Source organism: Octodon degus, unplaced genomic scaffold (genome assembly GCF_000260255.1).
Source record: "Octodon degus isolate 3935 unplaced genomic scaffold, OctDeg1.0 scaffold00134, whole genome shotgun sequence".
Taxonomy (NCBI): Eukaryota; Metazoa; Chordata; class Mammalia; order Rodentia; family Octodontidae; genus Octodon; species Octodon degus.
This window is the reverse complement of record NW_004524710.1, coordinates 3,835,215-3,861,983: the sequence shown is the minus strand read 5'-3', so window position 1 is coordinate 3,861,983 and position 26,769 is coordinate 3,835,215. Positions and strand designations below refer to the sequence as shown.

General features: G+C 41.0%; 1 protein-coding gene across 1 annotated transcript in view; it reads right to left on the bottom strand.

The window, feature by feature from the left end:
- Positions 1–16,183: 16,183 nt before the first annotated feature.
- The window catches only part of Cdh17 (cadherin 17), a 78,712-nt gene continuing 68,126 nt past the window's right edge, over positions 16,184–26,769 (bottom strand). The window contains exons 14-17 of the mRNA XM_004641325.2: positions 24,703–24,942; positions 18,779–18,895; positions 18,530–18,643; positions 16,184–17,014 (exon numbers count right to left, since the gene is read on the bottom strand). Of these exons, the coding sequence (XP_004641382.1) occupies positions 16,914–17,014; positions 18,530–18,643; positions 18,779–18,895; positions 24,703–24,942 (572 nt within the window). The 3' untranslated portion in view covers positions 16,184–16,913. The remainder of the gene's footprint in view (positions 17,015–18,529; positions 18,644–18,778; positions 18,896–24,702; positions 24,943–26,769) is intronic.

Below are 26,769 nucleotides of genomic sequence, written 5' to 3'. Positions count from 1 at the left end.
TGTACTGGGAATCAACCTCAGGACTTCACACTTACAAGGCAGACTCTGCCTCTTTGAGCTGTATTCCTGGCCCTCCATGTAGCTTCTTGGTGCAAACAGGAGACATAGTAAACACTTCATGTGTAATGTGTGATCAAAATATAGTGGAAGTGTTTACTTTTTTAAAAAATTGTTACAATAAAAGACACATTGTCACTAATCTACCCCCAAATATTTCCCCTCACTCAAACATACTTGCCCCATCGTTCTTGCCACTTTCAGAAGTAGTTCTGGACATCTTTCATGAGTGTCTTTACAAGATGTGATAAAATAATATGATGAGTACTGCTACTGAGGGGAATCTAAAGGAAAATCAGGCTTATAAAAACAGTATTTATCTCCCTCTACCTGATTCAGCAGATCTGGCCCCATGCGACTTCTGGCTCTTGCCAAAAGACAAAATTACCAACAAAGGCAAACATTTTGATTGATACATGATATTGTTGCTGCCACAACAGTACAAGTAAAGATTTAAGAAAAGACTTCCAAGGGCCAGCCAGATAACTCAGTGGACTGCCTAAAGTGCCTGCTCAAGCAGAGTGCAGTGGGCTGGGGTTCCGTCCCGGCATGCTGTACCGGACCTGCCCTCCAGGTGTGCTGAGATGGCGATTGAGACTGGGCGTTGTGGTGTGTGTACCTGGAATCCCTTGGGAGGCTGAAAACAAGAGGATCACTATGAGTCTGATCTGCATAGTGAGACCCTGTAGGCCCTGTAGACCCTGTACTAAATTCAAACAAAAAAAGAAAAGACTTCTAGTACTGCTTCAGAAAGATGCACACATGATTGGACAACGTGCCCAGTGCCAAGAGGAGTACTCTGAGAGGGGATAATGGCAATGTGCTTTACTATAATAAAATTTTTAAATTTAAATGCTCATCATATCTGCAATCACATGTTGTCTGTGGTTGCTACTGACGTAACACTGCGAACTGTTTCATAGTAAACCTTTATAAGTAGGAGTGCAGTCATCAGACTTGATTAAAATGGCAAAAGGTATCCTATAGTAAGTATTTAAATTGGTAATATGATCACTTATTTTCATTATTAATTACTATGCACTGCAATAACCTTATGTGCTATCTATACTTTTATGTAACCAGCAATGCGGTAGGCTTGCTGACACCAGTATCACCACATGCACGAGTAATGTTTTACACTGTGGTATTCTGCGGCTACCGTGTCAAATTGAAGGCTTAGATAATTAAAATGAATTTTCTTTTCTTTAAATAATTTTATTGAGAAACAAATAGCAATGAGACAGTTTCAAAACTGATCGGTGGGACAGTTTCAATAATAAATACATTGCACATTGTTGTCTCAGTGGTTACTCATTGTACAAGATGCAGACATGACATCCCGTTCACAAACTCTATCAGAACAAATCTTATTCATTGAATTAAGAGAATGTAGCTGTATGTTTATCTTAACTATTTTGAATATATAGACACAAAATGGTCATTCCTTTGTATCCTTTTTTTGTTGTTGTTGTTTAGTGTTGTCAGAGAAGGGTATTCCACTGTCATTTAAATACTGTAGGTGCGTGAATTCAGCATTTTCAAGTTACAGTCTGCTTCAAATAGTATTATGCTACTTTGTGCAAAATGCAAGAACCAAGTACCAGTGCATTTTTATGCTGATATTCTCTTAGAGTATTTTATCATACATTTTATTGCTATATTTCTTTTTTTTTTTATTTATTACATTTATTTATTGTGTGTGTGTGTGGCCAGCTCAGCCCACCAGAGGGCGGGGCTGGCTGGCATGTGGTGCTGAAGGATCGAACCGCGGTCCTTGTGCTTTGCCAAGCTTGTTCCAAGTAGCTGCTTTAGAGCACTGAGCCATCTCTCCAGCCCTTTATTGCTATATTTCATGAACCGTAAAATACATTATTTTTGTTTCTCATAGTGATGGGCTTGTGTGCCAGTTAATCTGAGTGCCAATGTGACTAGCTTAAGAGGTTCCTAGAGAGGTCAGTGACTGCACTACGAAGACCCTGACCTAAGTCACCCATGGGTCCAGGTGGAAGGGGCAGGGGTCTGGCGGGAGAAATCAGGCAAGAAGTGTGGGTCTAGGGGCTGTATCTGGTCCTTGGTGCCTTCCTCTATCTTTTTCCAACCTACTCTGCTTTCTGGCCACCAAGCATTTTAACATTCACAAGAAAACCAAACAGAAAATACACAGTTTCCATATCCACACTTGCTGCCCCCACTCGCAGTCTCCTCTGTTGTCAGCATCCTGCGTCACAATGATCAGAGTGGTCCACTGGTTGCAATCAATGAATCTGCATCTATTCACAAACACACACACACACACACACACACACACACACACACACACATCCATGGTTTCTGTTCATTCTTGCTGTTGTACGTTGGAAGGATTTTGTCAATGAGTAACAACATATATTTACCTTTATGGTATAGTTCCACTGCCCTGAAAATCCTCTGTGCTCTGCCTGTTTATCCCTCGCTCCCTCTCAACCCTGTTAGCTAATGATCTATTTGCTGTCACTTTCATTTTGCCTTTTTCCAAAGAGCTGAGATTATAGCCTGTTCAGAGTAATGCATATTTAGAGTTCCTGTGTGTCTTTCCATAGCTTGAACATTCATTTCTTTATATCACTGAGAAATATTGTCTTGTCTGGAGGTACAATACCTTATTTATTGAAGGATATCTTTATTGCTTCTAAAATTTGATAATTATAAAGATACTATACATGTCTACATACAGATGTTTATAAGTTTTTATCTCATTTGGGTAAACATCAAAGACTGCTTTTACTAAATGATATGTTATAAATATATTTAGCTCCATAAGAAGCTATCGTACTGTCTCCTACAATGGCCATAACAGTGTTTGTTCTCACCAGCAGTGAATGGGTGTTTCCTGCTTCTCCACATCTTCACCAGCACTTGGCATTGCCAGTATTTTGGGTTTTAGCCTTCCAGCAGGTGTGTAATGACATCTCATTGTCCTAATTTTCAGGAGCCTAATGATGTAGGATCATGAGCCTTTTTTCATGTACTGCTTGCCATCTGTGATCTTCTTTGGTAAGATCTGTTCGGGCCTGTTCTTCATTTTGAATAGTTTTTTCTATTGCTACATTTTAAGAGTTTTCTGTATATTTTGGATTACATTCCTTTGTCAGAAATATCTTTCACAAATATTTGCTCCCATTATGTGGCTTGGCTTCTCATTCTCTTGACCTATTTAATTTTAAAATTTTTGTTTCTCTCTGCTTCAGTTGGATTGATTTTTATGTTCTCTGCAAATTTATTTATCTTCTGTGTTGTTTAATTGCCCATTAATGGCATCAAGACAATTTATAAATACATAGCTTGGCTCATTTATAATTTACATTTGGGCTCTTATTTACATATTCTACTGTATATTTTAAATTTACCCCTTTAAATACTTGAATATAGTTGAAAGAGCTGCTTACTCTTCATTCCAATAAGGTTGCAGAGTCATTACTATAATGTGACTCTTCTTAATTCCTCCCTGAAACGTGTGGATGAAGAAGAGAACTCCTCAGCATTGCTGCTCAGAGTGCAAACTTCTCGCCTCCCTATATGAACTCTAGGCATTTTTCAGCTTGCACCCCGGGTCATTCCATACCAGGGCTAGTTCAATCCCACATGCTATAAACATGTAACATGGCACTCACCAGAAACCCAAGGGAAGCCCTTTCTGTGTATTTTCTATCAGTACATACTTTCCATACACAATAATCACACTTATTATGGAAAATTTGTGCATGTACATAATATTGTCTTAATTCCTTTTCTCCAGTCCCCTCTCTTCCTACCCTGCTTCCCCTCCCCATTTGTAAAACTTTTTTTCTGTTGTCCCATTCCATGCTCTTTCTAAATCCCTTTTCTTTCCCTTACAAGCCCCTCCTATCTGAATGTGTTCTTCCTGCTTCTCAGTATCTACCTTCCACTTTGCTCCTTATTTAACCTGTGAGTGTTTCACACCAGAGAAATGATGCTATATGTAAACTTGTGTGTCTGATTTGTTTCATTTAAAATTATGGTCTTGAGATACATCCATTTACCTAAAATGACTCGTTTACCCTCCTTTGTGGCAGAGTAGTACTTCAGTGCATATAAATACTGCATTTCTTTATTCATTCATCTGTTGATGGGTTTACGGGCTGTTTCCAAGATTTAGCTACTATAAATTGTGTTACTATGAACATGGGTATGCATGTATTACTGTGGTGTAATGTGGTATGACCTTTCAGGAAGATACCTAAAATGGGAATATTGGGTCAAATGGAACTTCTAGTTTTACCTTCTTGAGGGATCTCTATACTGATTTCTATGATGGTTGCATCAATTTACACTCCACTAGCAGTGGGCTCCTTTTCCCCATATCCTAGCTAGCAATGGTTATTGGTTGATTTCTTAAGGATAGCCATTCCTTCAGGAGTGAGATAGAATCTCAGTGTTGTTTTAAATTGCATTTCTCAAATGACCAGTGGTGTTGAATATTTACTTATTTATATATTTTCTGTTTGTACTACTTCATCTGAGAAGTGTCTCCAACTCAGATGCCTATTTGGGGATTTCATCTTTAAATTTGGGGTCTGATTTGTTTTTGTTTGTTTGCTTGCTTTAGTTCTTTATATAATTGAGTTGTTAATCCTTTGTCTGAGGAGTAGCTGGTAAAAAATTTTTGCAGTCTGTGGGTTGTCTCTTCTCTCTGTTGGTGATTTCTTTTGGTGTACAAAAGCTTTTTAATTTTATGTGATCCCAATTGTTGACTCTTTGTAGTATTTCTTGTTTTGTCAAAGATCAGGTTTTGTCCATAAAATTATTGCCTATACTGCTGTCTATACCTAGAAGAGTTTTACCTATTTACTTCTAGAAGATTAAATGGGTCTGTTTTATCTTTTTAATGTACTTAGTATAAGGTCTACAAGGTCTCACTACACAGACCAGACTCATAGTGATCCTCCTGTTTTCAGCCTCCCAAGCACTGGGATTACAGGCATGTAACACCATGCCCAGTCTTAAATGTGTCAGTTTCAATATTTAGATATTTGATCCATTTCAACTTTAGTTAAGTGCATGAGGAGAAGTGAGAGTCTAGGTTCAATCTTATTCTGTCTTTTAACTCTGGGAATCTACTACTCTCTGTCTGGATTCCATATTCTTGTGTCTGTGGTCCATAAATTACCTTTGGGCAGAGCCTAGTGCTTGTAAGGCTCATTACTCCTCTCCTAAGAATCAGTTACATGCTGCCTACAGTCTACAAATTGTGAAAACAATTGTTGTACATATCTTTTTCTAGTTTCCTAAGTATTTTGTTTGAAACAGGTTAAATACAAAGAGATCTCCATCTCACAGGAAGTTGGTTGGTTGACATAATTTTTTGATATACAGCTGTTTTAGAATCACGACTATTGGGGGCCTGCCAGTTAGCTCAGTTGTTTAAGTACCTGCTTATGCAAACACAATCAGGCTCAGGATACTGGGGTTCAATACCCAGATCCTCATGCCTTACTAGACCTGCCCAGCCAAAAAAAAAAAACCCTTCAGTATCACTACTAGTATCATCATTGGTATTATTCTAACATATGTATATTTTATCAACATCATGATGTTATTGATTTAATTGTCTTCCCAGGCCCAATTTAAATAAACATTGCTTATAACATTATTAATAATATGTAACATGTTGTACAGGCAGTCTACTAAGGGCTTTATTTCTATCATTTCATTCAATCTATACCAATTATAACTAGATCAATTTTATAAAAGAAAAACTTGTGGTTCAAAGATACAAAATTTTTGCAATGCTGCTAGTGGTTTTTCTGACCCTAGATCCTATGCTCAAAATCTAGATGGTAATACATTCTAGGGATACTGTTGATGGTGCTCAGATTACTCAACTGCTGTCCATCTGCATTCAAAGCTGATAACCACGTGGCCTGGAGACTGAGCACACAGAGCCAGCCCCAAAGCAAAGATATTAGTAAAAATTGTATGCCTCCAAGTACTTGAAATTTTGAAATGACCACATGGATAATTAAATTATCTTAATGTGGCAAAAAATTATGCTAATAAAAATTTTACATCCTAAAAATCATGTGAAGGTTGACATCCTTACCACAATGCTAAATTTATCCCATGACAACTTCACCTGGAAATTAAGATCAGGGTAGTGTAGGACTGGGAAGGATTAGGGATAAAGAGACCCAGAAATCGGTTGGCTATCTCACTTGGTCATTTAAAAGAGTGAGTAGTCATTTTTCATTTTTAAGAAACATCGCAAGACCAGTGTCGAAAGATTTGCATCAAAATATTTCCTGAATCAAAATAACCACATCCAATGGCTGTGTTAAGTAAAACCTAGTAAACTATTTTTCTTCAAGTGCCTATTTTTAGAAGAGAAAGTGAATTTAAAATGAGTCCTTTTTTAAAAAAAAGAAAGAAAAAGCATAATTTGAAGAATGTTTGATTTTTACTATCACTTATCTGTTTTACCTCTTTAGCCAAATCAGAATGGAATTGTGCAGATATACTCTAAAGTCGTCACAAATTAGGAGACCAAAGAGTAAAGTGAGTCTGAGGAGAAAGATATCCGTGGAACCTCTCAGTCCAGCCACCGAGGCAAGGTGTCTCCTCGGCCTCATTAGGTCACACAGACAGCACCCTGCTGCTAGGGCAGAGAAGCGTGCTGGGCGCCCTCAGCAGGAGCATGGCAATGTTTGTTGAGAGAAAGGAGAGGAATCCATGTGCATTACTGCATATGCCTAACATAGTAAGTGACAGCAGGAATGTACTTGGATACACATGGCTGCAGGCAGGCCTGGGGTCCTTGCTGGCTCTTAACCAAAAATACCAGGGCTTTTTTTCCTCTTTTCTTTGTTTGACCCCTGTGAGCCTCTCCTTAAGGTAGCTCACAACACAGCAGTTGGCTTCCTCCCCAACAAGCAAGTGAGAGGGCAAGAGAGGGCAGCCCAAGAAAGGCCCCAGCTTGGGTTTTTTCTTATGGATATCAGAAAATGGTATCCCACCCCCCCTGCTAGATTCTATTCCTTAGGACTAAATCCAGCCCCCTTCATGACACAGGAGAGCAAGGGGTGATCTGAGAGGCTATCTGTGGAGCTAATCTTACATGTAAATCAGCTCTAGGATCACCCAGCGGACCATTTTGTTGTTCCATTTACCTAACACAGATTAGTTCTGCTTTCAGGCCTCTCCCTGCATTGCACCTTGTCACACACTCTCTCCTTCTACCACTTTCTCCTCTAACTTGTGCTGACACTTCAGTCTTTAACTTTCTCTTGCTCTTTTAGCCATTGTTTTTTTCTTTCTTTGTTACCCTGACAAAACTTTAAAGTTTTCAAAATACCCTATTCTTACTGGTGCAACCACTGTGAAAATCAGCATGGAAATTCCTCAAAAAAAAAACTAGACTTAGAGATCCCATTTGACACAGCTATTCCCCTTCTGGATATCTTCTCAGAAGAATAAAAAACATCATGGTGTGGTGACATATGTGCATCCACGGTTACAGCAGCACAGTTTCTCATAGTTAAATCTTGAAAACAATACAAATGCCCATCAACTGAGAAATGGATAAAGAAATGTGGCGTTTTTATACAATGGAGTACTACTCAGCTATAAAGAAGGATAAACTTGGAACTTTTATAGGTAATGGATGCAACTTGAGGCCATACTCAAAAGTGAAATAAACCATACTCCCATGTGTAACTCATCATATTGTCTCGCTAGTGTAAGAAGCTGAAAGAGTACGTAAGATCCAAAGTACACAATGGTTATTGGGCAGTGGGAAGACATTGTTCAAAAGGAAAGAGAACCTGGGATGGAGGAAGGGAGAAAAGAAGGAAGGGAAAAGGAAAAGTTAATATAACACATATGAAAAAGTATATACATGTAAAAGGAAAAGTAAATGTATATAAATAAATATAAGTATGTATATATACACAAGATAGCTAAGATAGCTACACTACTCATTTTTATTAGTTCATTAGAATGTTTGTGCTTACACTGTTTGATCAATTTTTCATGCCTATATTTTGTAATCTGAGCAACTACTTTGAAGATACCAATAAGCAATGTACTAACCATTGTTACTCTACTATTTTGTCTGAAATTTTGTGTATCGTTTTTATTGTGTTTTTCTCTTAAAATTAAAAATATCTTATTCTTCATCTTATTATTTGTCACATATACTATATGCTCATATAGATATTTTCAGATATTCTTTATGTATTCAATAAGCATTTACTAAGTATCTAGTTTGTATTTGATGTCATTCTTCAACTTTAGTAAGCAGAGCCACTCGAAGATTAATCCCTTTGAGTCAGTGGTCCACAGCTTCTGCGCACTCCCATCTTCACCTCTGAGGGCAGAGACTTCTGGGACTGTCCTCTGCCTGTGCTACATTTGAAGTCACCATAATAAGCAAGTGGGGTAAGAACCAATCATTCAGCTTTATTGTTTTCCACTTTGCTCTGAGAACACATGATTTGGTTTAAAAATTGGTAATGTTTATCCTGAATTTGCTCATCTGAAAGTGATTTGAGTAATTTAATGATGGGAACATGTTGGAGCCTTTTCCAGGACACCAAAACTCTTAACACGGTTTACAAATTCTGCAGCACTCAGCTGACTGCTCGCAGCTGTTGGGGAGATTTTACCAAGTCTGGCCTCATAGACACAACTTTGTAGACCTTGTTTCCTTAAAATATTTTTCAGCTGATCTTAGGATCAGGCTGCACATGTGGTAACATAGCGGAGACCAGAATGGTCCAACACAGATAACCATTACAGTAAATACTGGCTAATCATTTGGTGAAAGACTCCTTAAATTTGAGCCCAGGAACATCCAAAGTTCTTCCTGAAGACCTGATGGGACTCTGAAACTAGACAATTAATGGAAAAGAAACTCCAGGCACAAAAGTGATTGTGGTAATTACCAATACTTTTTTATTATCTCTTAAAGAAAACAAAGTCAAGAGTAATCACTGGAGGATTAAGTGAATAATATGGGACCCGGAAGAAGGTGACTCTTAGATAATGCAGAGTACCTTGATGCAGAGAGCGCATGCCATGTAACCACTCGGGATCACTTGCTGGGGGAGGCCCCCCGACAAGGCAAGCTTCATCATACACTAGCAGGGGGGCCGCTTACACGCCGTCAGCAAATGCTTGTTGTTCTATCTCTCTTCTTTCCCTCACCCTGAGCCTTTTTCCATGCTGCTTTTATATTCTAAACATGATTTTCTATAAAGGCTGTGAGCACTGCTAATGTGAAACTGTATTGAGGAGCTGGACAAATGTCAAAGAGAAAACCATTCAGGGCAGAGTTCCAGAAAACATACCCAGATGACTTCACTCCCAGCTCCAACTCAGGCTGTTGTCCTTGGCCAGAACGTGGTGATTAATATTCACATCCAACTCCAAAATGGCTAGAAATGTCTAAAAGTGTTGGGATTTGTGTCAAAAGGCTTTGCTTAGTTTTTCTATTGTTCTGCTATAGCAGAAAGTTATGTTTTAGTTTTGTTGTTGTTCAATCACATATAACGTTGGGTAAGGAGAAGTTTTCAAGCTATGTCACAGATTAAGGCTAAATTAAGAGTTGGTTCTGTCTTTTAATAATCTTTGACAAGAAAGACACACTTGGTTTGTATGGTTAACATTCAACAATTTTGTGCTTGAGTAAACTGAGATAACTTGCTTTGCTAAACAGGGTAAAGAATTGAAATTCTGTAAGACTGTGGAGCTCTTCCATCTTTAGTCAATAATTACCAAGCATCGGTCTTATTAAAGATTCTACTGAAGAGTAACCATAATAGGACTGGCCAAATAGCTCAGCAGGTTAACATGCTTGCAAGCAGATGCAGGGGCCAGGAGTTCGATCCCCGGGCCTGCTGTGCTGGCCCCACTCCCGGGGTACGGTGAGACAGCAATTGAGACTGAGCATGGTGGCGCACGCCTATAATCCCTGCTCTTGGGAGGCTGTAAACAGGCAGAGAACTACAAGTCCTATCTAGCAGTGAGACCCTGAACACACACACAAAAAAAGAGCAACCATGATAATAAGGCATGATCTCCTGCCATCAGGGAGCTCAGCATGTGCTCAGATGGGCGGAGGTGAAGAAACAGTAACAACAAAGGACTTTATATTCTGTAGAGATTAAGGTAAATCTGTAAAATGTTAACCAGCACAGGTACAAAGTGGTAACAAGTCTTGGCCTTTACTTGCCCTCACAACACATGACATGGAAATCATATGAAGCGCAGTGTACAAGGACATGATTCAGTGAGTGAACTAAACGATGTGTTCCATTCTCTGTGTGTGAGACAAATAAAAAGCTGTAGCTGACAGAACATGCTGTAACTGCTGAGGTCCAGCTCCAAAAACCTTGAAGGACTTCCAAAAGAATGGCCTTCTGAAAGCCTTTCTGGACACAGCAGTCACTGTGTCCCTCAGACAAAGTCAGAGAGAGGATAGCATCACTAACAGTGTCTCCAGGACACACTCGTCCCTGTGCTGAGGAGTCCCGGTGAGTTCAGTCTCCGTGCTGCATTTGGTCCCCCAGGAGACTCACCAGAACATGCTGGGGAGAGGCCAGACTCTGCTCGTACAGTCTTGGCCCAAGTTCTGGCAAATCGAAGGAGGGGTCTAGGAGGTGAAGAAGCTAGAATGGAATTCTACTGAAGTCTACTAGGGCTTTCTCAGGGATCCCAAGAGGATTTAATGGGGTGATATAGGAAGAGCCCTTATCACAGTGCCCACCCAGGACATGGTAAGCATTCAGTAAGTTATTAGCTGTCCTTAGCTACTGTTGCATGATATTTAGCATTAGTATTATCAATCATAGCTTCTTAAAGTATTCACGCTTCCAAATCCCACCCTCCTCTCTATGTGGAGAAACCCTAAACAGGAGAGCACCTCTGCTGTGAGGGGCTCCCAGACAACCTCAGGTTCAATGACAGCTTTCTTCTCCTGGTGTTGCAATAGTTCTATCAACGATACTTACTCAAGTCTGTCCTCCCTTCCTAGCCAGGTCATCCTGGAGAACAGGCACAGCACTTTTGTGTGAGAACTACCAGTACATGTTTGTTCACATTTTAATATCTCTGAAACTGATGATACATCTTAACACTAATGGTATGTCAAGCTTCATTCTTTTTTAATTTATGTATTTGGTACAGGGTCTCACTACGCAGCTTGGATTCGTAGTGATCCTCCTGTTTTCAGCCTCCCCAGCGCTGGGAATACATGTGTGTGCCCCCATGCCTAGACTCATTGGCCAGCTTAGCCCACCTGTGGGTACCAAGGATCAAATCCTGGTCCCTCTGCTTGCCTAAGCAGGTGCTTAGTCCACTGAGCTATGTCACCGGCCCTGTAAAACTTAATTGACAGTACATTTTTCTTAATGTCACATAAAATCACATGTCTTAAAATAAACTGTGCCTTAAATTGGGTGAAATATGATAGCTGTGGTCATAGGTCACAGAAGGACACCTCTAGGTCACTTAGTATGTGATCCTGAGCAAGTTACATACTTCATCTTCCCTTGTGGCAGGTTCTCATCTGAACCACAGACATCACTAATGGTCTCTTCCAGAGTCCTTGCAAGGATTTGATGGCTTAACATATTGGCAAGCCTTGAGAAGAGAACTTCGTACATTGTAAATGTTATGTGTTAGTTCTTGTCATCTGTGTTCCCAGTGACCATTCAGTGTCTGGCTCTCCAAAGGCTCATTGAGCATCTAATGGACACATTAAAGAACTAAAGAACAAAGTGGCGTTCAAGGCAGCTCATGCTCAGATCGTCTTCCTAGTCTTCTGGGGAGTGGCTGGCTGGTGGTCTCTGGCTGCAGTGTATTTGTGGTCACAGGATCAGGCTCCCAGCACAGACAGAGCACAGTGAGTCCCAGAAGGAGATGGGGTCCCAGCAGAGCTTCTTAGCTCTGAGGATTCTGCTTCAGCCTGGCTCAGGCTTTACCAGAACTGCATTATGGCCCAAGATTTCCGTCATCGCTTCTCCCTCCCCACCCCATTAAGCTTCCACCATGATTTGGGGGCTTCCCATGTACCCCTGTTCTCTCTCACTTAGCCTTCACAGGCCTTTTCCCCAATCCCATGAAATTCTTTTTTTTTTTTTTTCTGTATTTAGGACAGAGTCTTCAGGGTGTGTACAGGGTCTCACTATGTGGATCTGACTCATAGTGATCTTCCTGTTTTCAGCCTCCCAAGTGCTGGGATTACAGGCACGTGCCACCACGCCTAGTCTCAATCACCTTCTCAGTGTGCCTCATGGGCAGGGCCTGCATGGCACACTGGGGATCGAACCCCAGGCACTGCGCTCTGCTTAAGTTGTACTATCAGGCTGGCCTACTCCCTATAAAATTCTGGTCCATCTAATTCTTCCATGGTTTCTGCTTCTGGGTGGGGGTGGGGTAGACTGACCAGTTAGTGAACTTGCATGTGCCCACATTGGCCCAAGGCAATTGTGTTTCCTGCCTGGACCAGGGTCATCCTGCCAGAGGAGACACCACGCTGAGAGGATGAAGGCTCAGCCAGGAAGAACTGAAACCCAGGGGCCAGCACTCGTACAAAGTGTGCCAGGATTTCCCCAGGTCACACTGGCCTACAGAAGCCCTTGGCTCCTCCTACTGGAGGTCCCAAGATGGTTGTGTGATGTCCACCCCACAGAAGGCACAACCTCTGCCAGCGCCACCTTGTCCTGCCCCACAGCTGACCTAGTCACTCCGAGACCTTCTCCCTAGTTCTTCGTGTTCACCATGAACCAAGGCCATGATGGGCTGTAGCTGTGCCTGAGCAAAGCCCCAGGAATCTCTGCTTTGGGATCTGTTCTTGGCCAGGAGCCAAAGAGGCCCAGTTTTGTCTTCTGCTACCAAAAATATATTCTATTTCCTCTCAGTCTTATGCTTAATTCAAAAGAGCACTAAAAATGCTGGGTAAACACAGTCACTATTTTTAGCCCCCGTCCCGTGTGTCCACCCTCCTCCTCTTCCAAATGGAGCCATCAGACCCTAGACTCACACATCAGCCTAATTGCTGCAATGGAAAACATGAACAAATTTCCCTCACTCCAAGCAGCCCTCCCCGTGGCAGCCCATCTCTCATCCCTTGACCTTCCCACCTCAGTGTCCTCTCAGCCAGCTCTCCCAGGGGGAAGAACACATGGAAAAATGGGCTTTGGGCTCTGTCCAAAAAAATCAGTGACTATTTGGAGACAAATAACCACACGGAGGCCTGGAGTACGGTTGTGCTTTAGCTTTCCATCTCTAGCCCAGGGCTTCCAAGCACACCTTCACCTTCCAGCATCACATCCCACCCACAAACAAGGAGACCACTCTCTTTGTCTCGGGGGCCCAGTGGCTTACCAATAGCCCAAATAGAATATATTCAAGAAGCTATTTTGAAGTGTTGCATAATGATGGTGCCACGCTGCTGTGTAAAACTATGGACACAGGGAAACCAGTGAAATGGGAAGTAAATATGTTATAAAACTCTTGGTTTTTTCTTACATTGTCTATGGTATGAATTTAAGTAGCCAACTCTGTGAGCTCTAGAATGAAAGGTGCTGCCTGTGGTGAGAAGAGACATCATGGCTCATCACTCATCTCTGGCCCACAAGGAGCCCAATAGACAGAACCAGCTTCTTGCCTCTCGGTTTCATGGTGGCTGTTCACAGTTCTGGCATGGAAACAGAGCGACTCAGGCTGCTTGGCTGCAGGATCTCTGTGGTCTGTGGAATGGCTTTCCCAACAGCAGCACCTCCTGTGGACCCCAAGTTTTAAGTCACAGTCCACGTGGGCATTTAGAGCTAAATGTGGGCAGGACTAGTTGGGGTCAAATGTCTTCAAAAGTTGAGATTGAAGAGGGTTTAGGGTTCCAGAGTTGTTTTTTGTTTTGGGTTTGTTTTTTTTTTTTTTTTTTTTTTTTTTTGATGGTACCAGGGATTGAACTCAGGCCCTTGCGCTTGCCAGTCAAGCGATTATTCTACTGAGCTATCTCCCCGGCCCCACCAGAGTTGCTTTGAAGAAGAACCCCAATAAGATTTCATATTAGTCCACTCTGGCTGCCGCAATGAAATACCATAGACTGAACAACTACCCAAACACATAATCTCTCAGTTTCCACGCTGGAAGTTTCAGATGAGGGTCAGCAGAGTCAGTTTCTGACTGCCTCCTCTCTGTGTCCTCACTGTGTGTGTACCGAGAAAGTGATTTCTGGCAACTGTCTTCTGAAAATATAGGTTCTGTAAGAGTAGATCCCCACTCTTATGATGTCATTGAACTGTACCCTGAGTGTTAGCTTTCTATCACTATAGCAAATAACTGAGATAATCAACTTATAGTTTAAAATTTTAAATTGATAACGTAAGGTGTTATATGTTTCCAGATAACTCTTAGGGTTCCAGGTTTACCACACTTCCATGATAGATAGATGTTGCTTTGTCCACAATCCTGGAAACAAATTGTCACCATACATTAGATAGTTCAGAGGTGATCTCAGCTTTCTCCTGCTTGATTTTCTACACCATAGACTAACACCTTCCTAATGTCATTCTTGATTTACTGCCCTGCAGATGCATCTTAGATTTTGTACAGTTTCCCACAAAAATCACCATTCATACCCACTGCACCCTGAAACCTTCTTGGTCTCCCAGCATGCTTATTAGCATGTTTGTCATATACAATCTTACGCATCATAGTGATAATCTCACATACTTGAACATAATAAATCTTAATTCCCTTATTTTTTCCCCTTCCCTTCTCCTGCCTACAATCCTCCTTCCCCTCCCCATCTATAAAAGCTGTTTCCATTTTTCCCTTCCATTCTCTTTTTAATCCACCCCCTCCCCCTGTTCCCTTTCCTAGTTTTTTCTACTTCTCAATGTCTACCCTCCACTTTGCCCCTCATTTAACCTGTGGGTTTCTCATAACAGAGAAACAGTACAGTATTTAGACTTGTGTGTCTGATTTAGTTCACTTAAAATTATGGTCTTGAGGTATGTCCATCCATTGACCTAAAACTGTCGCGAGTTTCTCCTTCTTTACAGCAGAGCAGTGCTCCATTCTATAGATACACATTTCCTTTATTCCTTCATCTGTTGATGAGCACATGGGCTGCTGCCAAGATTTAGCTTTTAGAAATTGTACTGCTGCAGGCATGAGTATACGTATATCATATATCACTATATGATGCTTTAAACTCTTTCTGGAAGATTCTAGAAGGGGAATGCCTGCTTCAAATAGAACCTCTAGTTTTACTTGTTTATGTATTTGCTATAGGCTCTCACTACCCAGCTCAGGCTCGTGGTGACCCTTCTATTTTCAGTCTCCCCTGCACTGGGATTACAGGCGTGTGCCACCACACCTAGTTTTGGTGGCCAGCTCAGTACGCCCAGGGTTGGGACCCGTGCAGCATGTGGTGCCAGGGATCAAATCCAGTCCCTGCACTTGCCTAAGCAGGCACTTAGTCTGCTGAGCTATCTTGCCAGCCATAGTTTTACTTTTTTGAGGAATCTCCATACTTATTTTCATAGTGGATGCACCATTTTACACTAATTCCTTGGAGGCAAAGTATAATAGATAAGAAAACAAGATAGAGACCTTTAAAACAGAATTTAAAACATTTGCCTTTAAAAACTGGAATAAAGCTGGCAGTAAAACACAGAAATAGAAATTTATAAAGAGACTTAAGAAAAGCACAAGCCCATAGCCAGCTTCAGCAGCCAGCCTGTGAGTGAACTGTCCATACCTGAGTTCCTCCTGCCCAGCACTTCTCTGAGGTACTGCACTGTCAGATGCTCCCAAGATTAGAACCAGAACCCCCAAAACAGCCTGGCCTAGAAATACCCCCAAATCTCCAAAATTCTTTAAGTTGAAAACTTCTTGGTGTACCCACATGGAACACTTCAATCCACACTCATGTGAGCAGTGATTTTTATTTTATTGTTGAGACTTCCTCTTGGACTAATTCTACCTGGGAAGCAATTTCAATAAACAATAGATACCATTATTATCATTATAGATAACCATGATTATCCAGTCCCTTAGCAAGGGAAAAGAACCAGGCATTGAGATCAGGGAAACAAAACAACCACAACAAACTTTTATTCTTGATTTTTGGTGCCACTTTCATCCTTATTTTCTTTCACATGTTAAATATATAATAACCAAAACTTTATTAACATACAAATAAAGAAAACATGCGCAGCATGTAAGCATGGTAGGGAATGAGTAAACCCAGCTGGTTGCTCCCGCACCCAGGTGTATGAAGTAGACCTCTATGGCAACAGAGCCACTGTGCTGGGTGTCTTCTAGGGCTCTAGGCCACTTTGGGTTAAGGACAGTGAATAACACAGAAGAGTTTCTGTTCACACTAAGGGTCAAAGCTGCTCTTTCATGTCTTCCTAAGACCTCGCTTTGTTCTTTCATAGTTCAGTAAAAAGAGATGTGGACAAAGGATGGAATAAGAGAAAGTATTCATGGAATCCAGAAAGTTCTATAATGGATAACTGATAACTCTCCTTGGTGAAGCAAAAAAAAAATGTGTGGAATATTTAATTAGCTTGTCTTTTCCCTAAGGGGGGAGAACACATACAATTTTAGTTTGAGTTAACTAGCTGAGGCTTTACAGAGGGGGAAAATGTCATGGGAAAATGGAAAGTATTTCTAATGTCTATAGCACATGAAACATCTAAGAGTAAAATATTAAAGGGCAAGAGGGAATATCTGTAAAAAATTATAGCGTACATGTTGGATGAAAACTAAAATTATGAGATTAAACAGTTGTGTCATTGAAATAGCACTTAATGCAGTATAAACTCAAACATTCCTTTTCAAATTCAGCTTCTCAGGGGTTTAACTTCAGAGGCCTGAGCATTTTCAACATTTTCTTTGTCTTTCTTATTCTTGATGCGAATAAACACAACCGCTAAAATTATACCTGAAAAGGAAAACTCGGTGTCAAATAAAAGCACTCTTCAAATATATTGTTAGTTCCTTACATCATAGTGTTATGCTAGGAAAAAATGACTCATAACTTTATTTTTGGGTGTGGTTCAACCGTGTTTGATTGTGCTAGTGAATTAAGAGATCGAGGTATTCACTTTCTTGGATAAGTAAGCTTATCACTTTTTATTGGTATGCATGCACCAAGTCCCAAATTATCCCTAACCTTGTGGCTATCACTGCGCCTCTATCAAGGACTTAAGGACCAATGTCATTATTCCCCACTGACTGTACCTATTTAAGTACTGATTCTTCCCCTTCCCTAGAAACCAGTCCAATCACAACCACCAGAGAGCTGTTCTGACCTGTTCACCTACCTAATGTCTACTTTCATTGTGTCCCTTCCAAATCTATGTTTTCTTTAATAGTTTTGTCATGCTCTAGCCTGCACTGTTGAGTGACCCTTCATAGACTGACTGAACTCTAATTTGTCCTACCAACATACATTGTGAAGCCTAGCCCTAAATATGTACTGCCAAAGCCCACTTTGAAAAGTGGGGTCATTTAAGGAAACGAACCTATCAGTACAATCGCAGGAGGAATCATCACAGAAAGGACTGGTTGCCCAAAAGACCTCTAAGAATCTTTGAATAATCCCAAACTTACTTTGAGAAGTGTATGAAGCTGCAGTATCCTGTTAATTCTACCTCTGCATTGCCCCACAACCACCCATTCTTTAAATTTATGAGGTTAAATGAGTAGGCAAATACATGGCTATTTGGTCTATAAGCTCAAAAATCCTTTCAAGGTTGGTGGGTGAAAGAATCAAAGTTATAGAAGGGAGCACAGTGACTGAATGGAGCCTTAAATAGTCACTTGAATTACGTGAAAGGTGTGCAATAGGTGGTGATTCCCAGGGGCCATGACATTGCCGTGTGTGTTAGGATCTGCAGCAGCTGTGCCACAGAGGCACTCCTGTCATAAATTTGAACCAAAGGTTCAAAAAGAGATCCTTTTAAACCCATGAATCAGATCCAAGGGGACAGTTTGGATCATGCAAGACAAGGGGGAAAAAAAAGATACACAGAATGTTTAACTACTTTAATAATCAAGAATACCAAAAAAGAAATAGCCTCCTCTCTTGTGTATTCCCAGCCACCAGGTAAATGGCTTTGCTCTGCCATGTGCTGCCTGCCCAGACACCCCAAAGCAACAAGACAATAAGTCATGGACTGGAACCATGAGCCAAACAGCCCTTTCTCTTCATAAATTCTTTATCACAGGCATTTGTTACAGTAAAGGAAATGTGACTAACATAAAGTCACTTCTAAGGCAAAGCAAGGTACAGGGTGCTTCTTTGGCGTGGTAGACTAGAGATCTGTGTCTCGGGCTAGTGCCCTGACCCCTATGTGAGCAGCCACCAGACCCAGCCCTGAAGATGGGCTCTGATATGTGCTCACCTTGCTGAAGCCAGAGATGGGAATTCTCAAAGATGGAAAGTTACACTCACCAATGACGAGAAAAGTAGTCAGGAGGATACCGACCGCCATACCCACAGTGGGTATTCCATCCTGTCTCCCTGCCGGCCGGAAGCAGCTTCCTTCCACACAGGTGCAAAAGGTAACTAAAACCCAGGAGAGTATTTAGCACAAGTAATTCTCAGGCAAATAGTCGCAGAATCCCTTATCAAATATAAGAATCCCCACAATGCCCTGTAGCGACAGGTACTGGGCTGAGATGTCTGTAGCAAAATACTTACCTGGTAAGTTGACTGTTCCTTCCAAGGGTGGCCGACCCCCATCACTGATGTGGATTGGGATTTCATAAGCTCTCTCCTCGAAGCCTGTGTGCTTGGTGGAAAGCCTAGCAAATGTGCCTGTCAGAACATGGAAACCATGAAGGACACAAAAAGCACATATTCAGATGCCTGGCTTAGCAGAAATAAAATTCAACTTTGCATTGTTTACTCAGGCTGACTGGGACAGGGTTAGCTGTGTGTTCAATTATTCAAGATATCAGCTGTATCTTTCCACATGTAACTTCTCATATTGTAAATAGAGCCTAAGTTCTCAACTCGTGATGCCTTAGTGGAAATGGATTCTAAATGCATTCTGTTCTTACTATTCCCCGGAGAGTGTTTTTCAATGTGTCCCAAATGTTAAATTAGTAAATACTAAGCCTTTGTCTCTAGGGGAAATACAGGGTTAAACCCTCCAGGCACTAAATTGTGGTAGACATATAAGCTGGTTTCTTGTGTGTTTCTCTTAGTTAGTGCCTCACTTAGTGCACATTGTTAACTCTGATCCCAGTCAGCCGCACTAGTGCACCAGCCCGAGCACCGCTATCTAACATTTTCTGAGGTGAATCACAGCCCCTGCACTTAGGAACATCAGCCAGAACTGTTGGCTAATGTTCTCAGTTTCTGAAAATAGTTTTGATCTTGTTGCAACTCATTCTGTTACATCCTGTAAGGGTACATGCCTAGAACTTTTGCAGAATTTGGGGAGAGATTTTTAGACCTAAAACTTGTGACTTACACTTGTATCCCTAGAGGGGAAAAATGGACTAATAGGAATCAGATTTACCATCCCACCAAGACCAACTAAAAGAGAAACAACACGTGAAACCATGGTTTTAAAGGTGCCAAGCACTAGATCAAGGACAGCGATCCCTGAAAGAATGATGCGTGGTCTCCAAGTTCTCACTAACAGGATGTCCAGGTCTCAGTGCAGAGCCCAAGTTCAGGCAACAGAGCTGGAATATGGAGGGGTCAAGGCAACCAGACTCAGGATACAGAGAAGCAGGGGGAGGAGGAAAGAGCCCACGTCCGCACTGTGCACATATGCCCAGTTATCAGCTGAGCACAGGGCAGAGCTCATGCATAAGGGAGTCACCCAGGCATGGGAAAAGAACAATCCGTGGTGTCCACAAAGGGCCAGGAACTATTCCTGTCCTAGGAGTCAGAAAGGAACACCTCACAGAGGCCTCAGGTACACATTACAGACAGGTTTTTGGCCCAGCAGTTAGGAAAAATTAGCCCTAAAATAAATGTTACCCTGGCCTTGCCTAATCAAACTTAAAAACAGTATGTGAAAACATCAAACCATGTCCAAGTAACTTAACTGCATTTCAGGATAAGGCTCAAGAATATTTATGGGAATATAAAATAGTTAGGCATTCCAAATGCTTACCATTTAATTAAAAAATAGACACGTCAGAAAAAGAATCAACCAATCAAAACCTACACAGAAGTGACATTAATAGTAGCTAAAGACAAGGAAATGGCTACAGCCAAATCCTATATGTTCAGGAAGCTAGAAGAAAGCTACAGTGTGCTCAGTACAGATGTGGGAGACACGAAGTCCACAGTTAACACATAGCGATAAAAATGATAAAATTTGATATGGGAAAATTACTAGATGGGATTAATGGAAATTTGAAAATAAAAAAAGAAAAAGTTATGAGTTTTAAGATGTAGAAACTATCAATAATAAAATACAGTGAAAAAAAAAAAAGGGAAGCAGATTAAAGAGGTTTAAGAGGACTTCAAATGACCTAATTATGTATAATGAAGCCCCTGAAAGGAGAGAAAGGGTGGAAAGACAAAAAAGTGTTTGAAATAAAAACTAAACTTTTTTTCAGGTAGAAAGAAGATAGAAATTCTAAACCCTCAGATCCAAGAAAATTAACAAAACTTTAGGCACAGTTATACCATGGCACATAATCAAGTTACTTCAACCTAGTGATAGTGTATTTTAAAGGCATCTTGAGGAAACAAAAAATATTACTTCCAAGGAAAAAAGAAAGGATGGAAGAAACAATGCAAATAGGAACACAAAGAATTATCTTTAAAGTCCAAAAGAAGTAAGTCTCAATAAGTTTAAAAGTAGCTGAATCATATTCTCTGGCCACAATAGAATGAAATTAGATATCAGAAAGATGTAGCAATATTGCCCAAATATTTGGAACCTAACACTTTTAAATAAGCCATAGGTCACAGAAGAAATGTAAAGGAGAATTATACCCTGAACTAATGAAAGCACAAAGTCAAGCTTTATGGAACGAGGCCAAGTAATAGTAAGAAATAAATTTGTATACCGAATGTTTATGTTCATAAAGATATCAGATCTCAAAGCACCTACCTTACTAAGAATAAGAAAACAAGACCAAATGAAATAAAATGAGATAAGAGAAATAAAGTCTTGGACAATGAAATGCAAGCAGTAACCAAAAGCTAGTTCTTTAAGAATATCAATAAAAATAATAAACTTCAGCCACATTTATCAGAAATAAAGAAATCATCTACCAATACCAAAGTAAGTGACATCACTACAACTCTGCAGATATTAAGAGAATAAAATACAAATAACTGCATGCCAACAGGATGGTAAATTACTTGAAAGTCACAAGTTCAACCGAGAAAAAATACATATATATAATTTGAAGATACTTAATCTAGTAAAAAAAATTATAGTTAAAAACTTCTGACACATCAAAAACTCAAATTTCAAGGGCCCTCACTAGTAAATTCTCCCAAACTTTAAAGAAAAAATATACCAATTTTATACACATTCTTTCAGATAATTGAAAAGGTACAGCATTTCTTAACTCATTTTATAAGGTCAGTATTACTAATACCAAAATCAGATAAAGACATAAGAAAAATACAGACCAATGCCCCTTATATAAATGTAAAAAATTCTTAAACTTTTAAGAAATATTATAATACATAATAATGATAATATTTCATCACCAAGTAGCCTAGAGTCAATAAAGCCAATATAATTGACCAACTAACAGACCAAAAATACAAATTAACCATACAATTATCTCATGAGAACAGAAAGACCACTGAAAATTTTAATATCTGTTTCTGACTTAAGAGAGAAAAAAAATTCCTCAGCAAATTAGACATAGAAAATATAGTCCTGGGCCGGGGAGATGGCTCAGTGGAATAAGCACTTCCCCAGCAAGTGCAAGGGCCTGAGTTCAATCCCCGGTTCTGCCAAAAAAAGAAAAAAAAAAAAGAAAGAAAAGAAAAGAAAGAAAGAAAATAGCGTCCTGAGCATAGTAAGATGATCTAAAGAAAGCCTCTCCACACATGCTTAGTGGAGAAAGGATGAATGCCTTCCCCCTAAGGTGAGGAGTTAGTCGAGTACTGCTTTTCTGCTGTCCCTCTCTCTAATCAATAAACAACATGCAAGCACATTGGGAAAGAAGCAAAACTGGCCTTTTTCACAGACTCCATGACCGCCAATGTAGAAAAGCTATGGAATCGAAATGTGTGAGCACTAGTGAGTGAAGATGGCGGGGCGGTAGGATAAAAAGGCAACATCCCCAAAATCCTGAATTATATTCTTATATCCTAAAAATATTTAAGAACATAAATCTTTAAAATATCAGTTAAAAGAGCATCAGCATATGAAATGCTTAGAGAAAACTTTGCAAAAAAGCATGTCGCAGAGAGAAAGTAAAGCAGAGACATACACCAGGTCATGCCTCGGAAGATTCCCAAACTCCCATATAGAGGCAACACAGTCCATTCACAAGCTCAGCAGGCTGCTTTTGGTAGAAATTAACAAGCTGTGCTGTGAAATATGGAAATGCAAGACAATTAGAGGTGGTAAAAAATTTTCGAAAAAGAAAAACTCAGCCTAGTGGCCGGGGTTCGATCCCCAGCGTGCCGTGCAGGCCCCGCTCCCGGAGGTGCACTGAGACAGGAGTTGAGACTGGGTGTGGTGACACACACCTGTAATCCCAGCACTTTGGAAGCTGAAAATAGAGAATCACTACAAGTCCAATCTGTGTAGTGAGATCCTGTACATCCTGTACTAAATTTAAAAAAAAAAAGAAAGAAAGAAAAGAAAAAGGAAAACTAATACCACCATAAATCTTACACAACTGCAGTAATCAAAGCAATGTCGGGGCTGGGGAGATGGCTCAGTGGAATAAGTGCTTCTCTGGCGAGCACAAGGGCCTGAGTTCAATCCCCAGTTCCACCAAAAAAATAAAAAATAGATATGTATCAGTGGAACAGAAAAGAAAGTTCTGAGATCCATATATAAGGTCATTTGGTTTTTGCTCAAGTTGTCCAGACAATGTGAAAAGCATAATGTTTTGAATAAATGGTGTTAGAAAAATTAGCCATATTTAAAAACTAAACCTTCATCTTTACCATACACCTGTACAAAAATTAACTCAAATTGTAGAACTAATGTAAGAACTAAACTTAACAAAATTTGAGGGGGAGAAGAGAACATTAAAAGAATTTTAGTGACCTTGAATTTGGCAAAAAAAAATTTAAAAATTTTTAAAATCAGATTATATAAAATGCAAAGGCAAATTGGATTTTAGCACTTTTTTCAACTTTGCTTTTAAAAAGACACTACCAAGAAATGAAAATAGAATTTCCTAAGAGAAAGTATTTACAAAAGACATATTGGGCAAAGTGCACATATTTCTAAATGCCTACAGTTCAACAATAGAAGCTGAACAACTTCGTTTTATAAAGGGGAACGATATCTGGCCAGACACTTCACCACTGAAGATACAGGGATGGCAAGCCACCACCTGAGAAAATGCTTACTACATTGGTCTTTAGGGAAGCATGGATTAAGGCCCTAAAATAATACTGTTCACACTCAAAGGAATAAACTTAAATCCAGCGTAGCCAGTATCCAGAAGAAGGCAGAGCAACTGAAACACGTATCTGTAGAAATGTAAAATGTTACAAACAATTTGGGAAGTAACTTGACGTTTTCTTAAAGCTTTAACCACACACTTATCATGTACCTACCCATTCCTTCACAGTGAAGCAAGGAAAAAGGAATGCATTATATCCCCACAAAACACTTGCTCACAAATGTCCAGAGCAGTGTCATATGTAACAACAAAAATGGTAAACACACTCAATGACCTGATCTCCAGGTGAGTGGTAACAGACTGTGACGCAGTCATAAAGAATAAAGGATTGGTACACACAATAACATGCCTCAGAATGGTCATGCTGAGTGGAAGCACCCAGGCAAAAGAGTGTATGTTGGTATTATATTCTAGTTACATGCCGTTGGGGGGCTTGCGGGTTAGCTCAGTTGTTTAAGCGCCTGCTCTGGAAAACCCAGTAAGGCGCAGGGGACCCCAGTTCGATCCCTGCCTCCACCTGCCTTACCAGACCTGCCCTTATGGCAGCCTGAGCCAACCAAAAAAAAAAAAATCCTTCTAGTTACATACCATTGTTGAAATGAAAACTAACTGATAGGACCAGAAAGCGGATCAGTGGTGGCCTGAGGAGAGGGCAGGTGGGAAGGAGGGCTTGCAATAAAGCAAGAAAGACTAGGTGTGGAGAACTATGAACTTGGTTGCGCTGATAATGTCCATGATTTTTCCATATACCGATCCTTACCCAGTTGTGCCCAGTGAACATGTGTAATTTATATTTGAATAAAGCTTTAAGACTTGTGCGATCTGTTTCTCAGGTATCACTGGAAATTTTGTACACGATGCTCAGCCGAGCAACTGTCTTTCCTCTCTCCACATCCCAGGGTTTCTTTAGACTTTGTGTACAGTTTCTGGAGCACGGAAGAAAGCTGAATGCTGAATTCCGCACCACTACCCTCCTAAGGCACATAAAGCCTAATTTCATCAACAGTCAGTGTGTTTCTTGGTGTGCTTTGGACCACCCACCATTGATTTTGGAAACTTCCCAGTCGTTCTGTAAACTTTGACTGCCGAGGGCGAATGTGAAGTGGAAACCCCGCAATGTCCGCTGGTCGTCATCCGTGGCCTCAAACACCAGACTTCCCGGGGCCGTGAGGGGGTAGCAGAAGAACAAGCCTGTGTAGTCCCTGGCCAGCCGCGGGGGATTGTCATTCACATCCTTGAGGATCAGGTGGAAGAACGCGATAGAGCTCAGGGAGGAGCCACCTGAGAAACGGAATGGTCGAAACATGCGTTGGGACATGCAACATGCTGTCCTCTTAATATGAAAGAATATTTCTTCCTTTAAAAAATATTTCAGTATTCAAGCTCTTATGCCTATTGAGATAGTAGAGAGAAAATTTTAGAATGAAAAACTTCTCAATGGACCAAGTGCCTGCTTTGGCAAGCGCAAGGAAGAGGGTTTGATCCCGGGTCTGCATGCCACACTGGCCCCACCCCAGGGCCTCACTGAGCCAGCAACAGAGTCCAGATGTGGTGGTGCACACCTGTTTTCAGCGTGGGTGAGGCTGAAGACAGGAGGATCACTATGAGTCCAAGCTGCGTAGTGAGATCGTGTACCAAATACATAAATGAAAAAAAAAAGAAAAGAAAAGAAAGAAAGACCTCATTTTACCACTAAAATCTTAATGATAACACTAACGAAGATTTCTAAACTGTTGCTTCAAAACTGGTGCTGAACATTTATAAACACTGAAACTCAGAGAAGTTGCATGGCTTATCCAAGGTCACGCAGCTAGTGAGAAAGAGGTTTCCACCCCGTGAGTGGTCCCTGAAACCCTTGTTCAGGGTTAATCTATCTACCGCCCTGCCCTCCACCAGCCTTACCACTGCCTTACATGGCGCGGTGAGGATCCCACATGTAAGGGAGTGTTCCAGAACACAATAGAAGGCTGCACACATGTTGTCTGTTATGCTATTGTGGGGAGAATATTGTAGCACGATCTTGGGCAAAGAAAGCACTGCTCAGTGCTTTGGTTTTTTTCTCCACCAATTTTGCTCCATAATAGAACATACATCACAGCACCGTGTGACCAGTAAGTTGTTCCACTACGTAGGCAGTACAGGCTGTCAGTGCAGTGTAAACAGAGACTATTTTCTCCCCAATGTCAAACACACTCTTTCTACAATGCGGCTCTACTTCAGTTCCCATAAACCCTGTTTTCTTTCCTGACTGTCTTACGTTTCTGACTAAACAAAAGGAGAAAGCCCACTGGTATTCTTGACGTCGTTTTTGTCTTATTTACATGGCTTTGGGGCTAACAACTGAAAATGGATCAGCTCTGGACAGTGGTGTTGATTCATGAAATTTCTCAAATGTGACACATGTTTTGAGCATATCCACAGGGACATATTGATCCCTGTGGGATAATGTAGGGGTGCACACGGCACGAAGGCCGAGCCGGGACAGCCCTGGTGATTATCTGGGAGTCTTCCAATCAAGAGTTAGGCGTACACGGTGTGAGAATAGAATGCACCCAAGCTAAGGCAGCGACACAGGCTGTCCCTGGCCTGCCTCAGCAGGCCCATCCATGCACACACCATTCTGCAGTGGCCCCAAAGTGGTGCATTTTAGCCTATTTGGGCTTTTTAAGTTAGGCGAGTTAACTGAAAATAAGGAGAGAAGAAGCAGCCCTGGGTTTGAGTGAGTGGTCCCTGAATCCCTTGTTCAGGGTTAATCTATACAGCAAAATTGTATCATTGGCACATCATGGATCAGACTACAGTCAACCCATAGGACTGCAAGTATCGCTGTTAGCCAGCATTGGGGCCACAGGGAAGTGAGTCCTGCTGCAAGGGCACATGGGAAGAACAAAGGTGCTTTTGGAAAGGGAGGGGCGTCTGATGCCTCCTGGACCTCCTGGCTGAGGTGGTGCTAATCACAGCATAATTTCATCTTATTGCTTATCCCTTAGGGGGTCATGCAACCCTGGCTGTTCATTAGGAGGCCCAGCCTCGTTCAGATGCACCTGCAGCCACAGCTTGGATGTCTTCACTCTTTTGTGTGTGCTGGCTTCACTGGGGGCCCAATCC